General features: G+C 41.4%; 1 protein-coding gene across 2 annotated transcripts; it reads left to right on the top strand.

Annotated features, from left to right (window-relative positions):
• Positions 1-2283: 2283 nt before the first annotated feature.
• On the top strand, positions 2284-6359 carry LOC139549380 (serpin H1-like). 2 transcript variants are annotated; one of them, XM_071359830.1, is made up of 6 exons: positions 2284-2421; positions 3220-3263; positions 3928-4547; positions 4694-4792; positions 4900-5132; positions 5300-6359. In XM_071359830.1, exons 3-6 carry the CDS (start codon positions 3965-3967, stop codon positions 5600-5602), a joined length of 1218 nt encoding a protein of 405 aa, XP_071215931.1. In that variant the 5' UTR covers positions 2284-2421; positions 3220-3263; positions 3928-3964; the 3' UTR covers positions 5603-6359. The 2 variants fall into 2 exon arrangements, with proteins under 2 accessions (XP_071215931.1, XP_071215932.1); XM_071359831.1 differs by lacking the exon at positions 3220-3263 and having other exon boundaries at positions 2311-2421.
• Positions 6360-6486: the final 127 nt, after the last annotated feature.

Genomic DNA, 6486 nt, shown 5'->3' with positions numbered 1-6486 from the left:
GTAAGTGATTTTCACTGTTAATTGTATCATGTGTTGCTGTAATATCATTGATTTATGTGAATTTTTTTCTATGACACTAATACTAATTACTGATAGTAATCTCTTTTGTCAAAAGGTCACTGTCCTTTCCGGCAGTATATGCCCAGCAAGTCAGCAAAGTATGGCATAGTCAGCAAAGTATGGCATCAAGATATGGGTGGTCTGTGACGCACAATCCAGCTACGTTTGGAAGATGGAAGTCTACACAGGGAAACCGACCAGTGGAGAACCAGGGGACCAGGGTTGTGCTTGATGTGACAGATGGACCACCACTCTAGTTTCTTACCTCCCAAAGAGGAACAAGAATGTGGTCCTCCTGAGCGCACTGCACAAAACGGCTGAGATCAGTGATCATGAGGACAGGAAGCCAGCCATCATCCTGGACGACAACCACAACAAAGGAGGCGTGGACAACCTGGACAAGGTGATTGGAATTTACAGCTGCAGGAGGATGACTGCCCGCTGGCCCCTGGTTATCTTCCATAACATCATTGATGTGTCCTCATAACATGCCTTCATGATATGGAACAAGATCAACCCTACCTGGATGCCTGATAAGTAGAACAAGAGGAGGGTGTTCCTGGAGCAGCTGGCAAAGGCACTTGTCACGCCACACATTCAAAGAAGGGAGCACCTCCACCGCACAGCAACCTCTGCAGCGCTTGTGAAAGCTGTTCAGGGGGCTGAATCTTGTCCTGATCCTCCTGAGGCTGCACCTGGGGCAGGCAAGAGGAGAAGATATCAATTCTGACCCCTAAAGAAGGACTGTAAAACAAATTCTATATGCTGCACATGTGAGAATACATCTTCAAAGTCCATGCACACACACTTGCATATTGTCCCACATGTTAGAGTTAATTGATTTTTGTTCTTCACGTTTTTGTTTTGTATCTATTATCTTATTTTATTCTTATTTATTGTTGTTATTTATACACCTTGTGGGTGGGGGCAATGGTTTAAAAAATGGGAGAAGACTAGTATTTTGTAGTTGAATTCCTCATTGTACGGTATATAATAATATATCACTATGTTGCCAAAAAAGTTCAAGACTGTTATTGTTTCCCTTCAATAAAATTCAAAATGACTTTCTGCACATTTCTGCTACTTCCTTAGGCTATACAAGTGCTATCTCTTGCTAAAAAGTTCATGTTTACAACTATGCAGTATCTTTAGCAATAATAATAATAATAATAATAATAAACCTTTACTTTAGTAAAGAAAACAATTATGACAGGTGTGTTGTAATAGAAACGAGTGGTATCCACTGATTAAATGCAGTCTTTCTGCATTGTGAAGAGGGAAAACCCAGATATTCACAAAGTTTGTGATGAATTACAGGTTGTTTCTTCATGCAAAATATATTTGGGGTTTAAAATTCAATTAAGCTGCTTTATTTTAGGGGTTTAGTGAAGGCGGGTAATTTTTTACAGAATGTTAAGACTACACAAGAGTTAAGACAGGGCTGCAAAAAGAGGAGGGGGAAATATGTTACATCCACAGTGGAATGATGTGATTTGGACATCGAACTGATGGCATCAGAACTACATTTCACTATACCTATTTAAGAGACGTACCACATGGTACCAGTAGAATTTCACATTGTAATTCAATAAAAGGTTACTTTTAGTTGAAATTATGTAAAAAAGTGGTTGCAGTTGCTTGTATTGAGACTGGTGAGGACGTGTTTATGTCAGAGCTTGATTTCTAGCTGGTTTACAGCACTGTTGCTATAGCTCCTGCTCCACAACCCCCATGCTGAACAAGCCTGCAATCAGCCTGGGAAGACGTGGCAGTATGGGGGAGGGGGGAGTGATGAGGAGGCTGAAACGAATTACTTTGACAAACTTCTAGTAACTACGGTTACAACTACTGTTATAAAAGTCGTGTGGAATCCCTTCCATAATCATTGCTTTTGAACAGGATTATTGAAAATACAAATCATGCATACAGTATGAGCATTGTGACCAATGTACTCATTCACAATTACAAGAGGAAGCCAAAGGGATGTCATCATCACTGACATGCACATATCCACTGTTGAAAAATACACACTATTGTACTTTACCCATATATATTGTGCTGGTGAATGAAAGTTAGAAAATGGGTGAAAGTTTTATATGATGAAAGCTGTGTGCGGGATTGATTCAGCCTGCAGCATTAGGACCATGCAGAGGACTCCAGCAAATGGATCCAGGGGGAGGTCTGATGTCTAGGCTTCCTAAGGAGAGCCAGAGGTTTTCATTTGCATACCCCATTCCCAACTTCCAGAAGTTTCTTTTCTGTGGGATATATAGGCCAGAGTAAAAAATAATAGGAACATTAATCGACAGAGGAGCTAACCCAAAGAGTGATATCTGGAAGAGTCGTGCTAAACTGTGCCAGGTAAGGACTGGTAGAATGCTCAGTTTTAACGATGTTTTGGGGGGGAAGCTGTTGTTTTGTTTTAATGGTTTAAAGTAAAAGTAGTGCATGCATTTAGGTTCTGAAACTATTTTCAACATAACTTTGTAGAATTTGGTATGTATTCTGATTCAGGCACTCTTGCAATATCTTTACGTTTAATCAAACGGCACATATTTGCTATTATCTCAACTGTTTGGTGAGAACTGGAGTAGCTGATAGGATGCCGCATTGATGTTCATGCAATTTATCTATAAAGGGTATTAGATACGGCAGTTATAACTGTATTTTGAGATAATATCGTTGCTTGATGATGCATGTTGATTATTGGGTTACAGTTATTCAATAAATGAAGAGAGAAAATTACAAATCATTGCATTAACTTCATAGAGTTGTGGGTAATTGCACATACAAACAAGCAGAATTGTTAGTTACATTGCATATATGATTTTGGGAGTGGTGGGACGTTCATAGCGGTGGGAAGTCATTTGGGGTGGGTGCTGCGAAACCCTTTTTTATTTTTATGGAGCAAAGACTTTTGCTGCGCTGCAGACGGCTATACCTATGGGTCATGCACTGACCAATGAGAAGTTTTACATGTGTGTATGCACGATATACCTAGCTATGAATCATTATTCAAGAAAATATCAAATACAAAATGTTTTCAACAATGACCCTTATATTCAAAGAAATTTTATTTAAAAAAAGCTCCATGTGGGTTTGACTAATGCTTTATCACCTGCTGTATGGAGATTACCCCATGCACCTCTTTTCTTTCAGAATGAAAAACGAAAACCTTGACATCAGTATGAAAACATTTCAAGGTATCCCAAGATGATGCAAAAATGTACAAAGTGAAAAATGCTAAATTAGGGAAAACCAGCTCTATGGCCATGTTTTTGAAGGCAGAGAAGCAATTTACAAGTAGTCGAAAATCAAAGGATTAATAAGAAGCCACTCCTTGTTGTTAGATGTATCCTGAGGCTGAACATTTGGTCCTTTTATTTGAACAAGCCTGTGCGCTTCTGTTCACGGGAAAAAAGTACCTGCATATGTTCTATGTGGAAATTCACAACAAGGTGCATTAATGATACCTCGGGGAACTTCTGAATATCATATTTTCTTTTAGAAATTGTGAATTTATACGTTTTTTGTTCTACAATGAATAAGAACACAGAGGTATCAAAATACACCTTCAGTCAGAGCCCAGCACACTAGGGTGCTGCTATAGCTCAAGTGTTCTTCAGCTGCTGACGTGGCTAGAAACATGGCTGCCTGAAATTGGAACCCATTCATTTGTGCAGCCAACCCTGCCCTCTTCTGGGTTCAACATTGTAATTTGTGGTGACTATTGTAATTTAACTGCTGAATAAGTGTCCTCCGTCTAAAACTACACTTATTTGCTACACAAACATAGACCCTTTAAAACAGTGGCCTCAAATACCAACACAAGATTTCCTACATTCTTGTATTTTTGTCTGCTTTCAGGCTTCTATAGCTGCTCAAGAACCAGAAGAAAGACAGGATGTGGGTGACCGTCGTAGCTCTGTGCCTGCTGGCCGTTGCGGCCTCCGGAGAAGATAAGAAGAAGCTGAGCAGCCACGCCACCACCATGGCTGACCAGAGCACCAACCTGGCCTTCAGACTCTACCACACGGTGGCCAAGGAGAAGGGCCTTGACAACATCCTGATATCCCCTGTGGTGGTGGCCTCCTCCCTGGGCATGGTGGCCCTCGGGGGCAAGGCTTCCACCGCCTCCCAGGTCAAGTCTGTCCTCAGCGCTGACGCCCTGAAGGATGAGCACCTGCACACAGGCCTGTCAGAGCTCCTGAATGAGGTCAGCGACCCCAAGACCCGTAACGTCACATGGAAGATCAGCAACCGCCTCTACGGCCCCAGCTTGGTCACCTTTGCCGATGACTTTGTGAAGAGCAGCAAGAAGCACTACAACTATGACCATTCAAAGATCAACCTCAGGGACAAGCGGAGCGCAGTGAACTCCATCAACGAATGGGCGGCCAAGTCAACAAACGGCAAGCTGCTTGAGATCACCAAGGATGTGCAGAATGCTGATGGAGCCATGATCGCCAATGCTATGTTCTTCAAGCGTAAGTAGAGTTCTTCAAAAACACTCTGTAGCCTAGTAGTTTGTACCTTCCACTACTGCTATTACTGTTGATATTGGGGAGTATTAAACAGTGAGCTTGTGAGATGTGAATATCTTTAGAAAACAAACATTATCCTCTGTCTACAGCTCACTGGGATGAGAAGTTCCATGAGAAGATGGTAGACAACCGTGGCTTCCTGGTGACCCGTTCATTCACAGTCTCTGTTCCCATGATGCATCGCACTGGTAGGTTTCATTAACCTTTTGAATAGAGACATACCATACTATAAGCCTTAATATAAGACATTATCAAGATCAGTTGACTAATCTATTCTCATGACTGTTTTCCACAGGTCTCTATAAGTTCCATGATGACACAGAGAACATGTTGTTTGTGCTGGACATGCCCCTGGGCCAGAAGCAGTCCAGCCTGGTGTTCATCATGCCCTACCACCTGGAGCCCCTGGACAGGCTGGAGAAGCTGCTGACCCGCAAGCAGCTGGAAACCTGGATGGGCAAGATGGAGGAGAGGGCCGTGGCCATCTCTCTGCCCAAAGTCAGTGTAGAAGTTAGCCACAACCTCCAGGTAAAGACATCATTGCGACTATATTGTTTGCAATAGATTTAAAGGTTGTTAATGACTTATCTCATAAACTACGAGTTAGCTCGCAAGCTTGACTATGAAAGAACATATTTGACCTACATATAAACCATTTCTCCATGTTTCACTCTCTATTGTACTCTTCTCTCCAGAAAACTCTTGGTGAGCTTGGTCTGACTGAAGCTGTGGACAAAACCAAGGCTGATCTGTCCAACATCTCTGGCAAGAAGGACCTGTACCTCTCCAATGTGTTCCACGCCTCTGCCATGGAGTGGGACATTGAGGGGAACCCTTTCGACACCAGCATCTTCGGAAGCGAGAAGCTGAGGAACCCCAAGTTATTCTACGCTGACCATCCCTTCATCTTCCTGGTGAAGGACAACAAGACCAACTCCATCCTCTTCATCGGCAGAATGGTGCGACCCAAAGGAGACAAGATGCGTGATGAGTTATAATAGTTAATGGATGTGAGTTACGGTTTACTGCTTGAATCATGCCAGGAAATGGTATGTGTACAGTATGTGTATTATGGTATAACTGTTACCTCAATAACACATTCCAACAGGTAACCTGTGGACTGAATAGCTAGGCCTACTAATGTATCACAGACACATTAAGCACTCCCAGGGAACAGGAGTGTATACGTTTGAATGAATGCTGTTTGGCCTTGCAATGTGCCATAATGAATAACATTGTTAGTCTGCATTTCAACACATTTCGGGAAATAGCCAAACACCATAAGTGCCTGTATAGAGTACCTGAACATTGAATAGCAGACGACCTGACAGCATGCTTATATTAATTAGCTATGATCTCTCAGATTTCTGCCTTCCATAAAATCAGACATATTCCACCATTATTTTCACCAGTATAGGTTTGGCTTCTCTCTTATTTTGAGTTTGTGATCTGTGTGGTTACTTGCATTATCTTTGTTTAAAGAGAAATATTGTTGCACAAGCAAATTTCATGACATACTATCTTCCACTTTCCAACCAGCAAAGTACATTTATCATGCTTTCAGTTGTTTTTGCTTTCCAGCTGCACTGAAACTGTTCCTCTGTACACTTTGTTTTAACTGAATTATCTATGCCATTTGCCAATCAAACTGTGACTTTAGGTTGTAGGCATTTACCACAAAACCTTGGAATGTTGCCATAATGCAATGTTGTGTCCTTTTTGACTATTTTTCAATAAAAAGAAACACAAAATTAACTTGGTTTGTGATTAACATTCAAAATTGATAAGTGTAAGAATCTGCTCAGTTTCGTCTAAGCATACTGATACATCATGATTAAGAAAAGGTTAGATTTAACTTAAGGGGCCATAATCAGGATATAAG

Source organism: Salvelinus alpinus, chromosome 22, assembly GCF_045679555.1.
Source record: "Salvelinus alpinus chromosome 22, SLU_Salpinus.1, whole genome shotgun sequence".
Classification (NCBI taxonomy): domain Eukaryota; kingdom Metazoa; phylum Chordata; class Actinopteri; order Salmoniformes; family Salmonidae; genus Salvelinus; species Salvelinus alpinus.
This window is presented reverse-complemented; position numbering and strand designations above follow the sequence as displayed.

Coding starts and splice junctions, on each gene's coding strand:
- LOC139549380 (XM_071359830.1), top strand. CDS start 3,965: ATGTGGGTGACCGTCGTAGCTCTGTGCCTGCTGGCCGTTGCGGCCTCC. Junction 4,793..4,899: donor TCCCATGATGCATCGCACTG/GTAGGTTTCATT, acceptor TGTTTTCCACAG/GTCTCTATAAGTTCCATGAT. Junction 5,133..5,299: donor AAGTTAGCCACAACCTCCAG/GTAAAGACATCA, acceptor TCTTCTCTCCAG/AAAACTCTTGGTGAGCTTGG.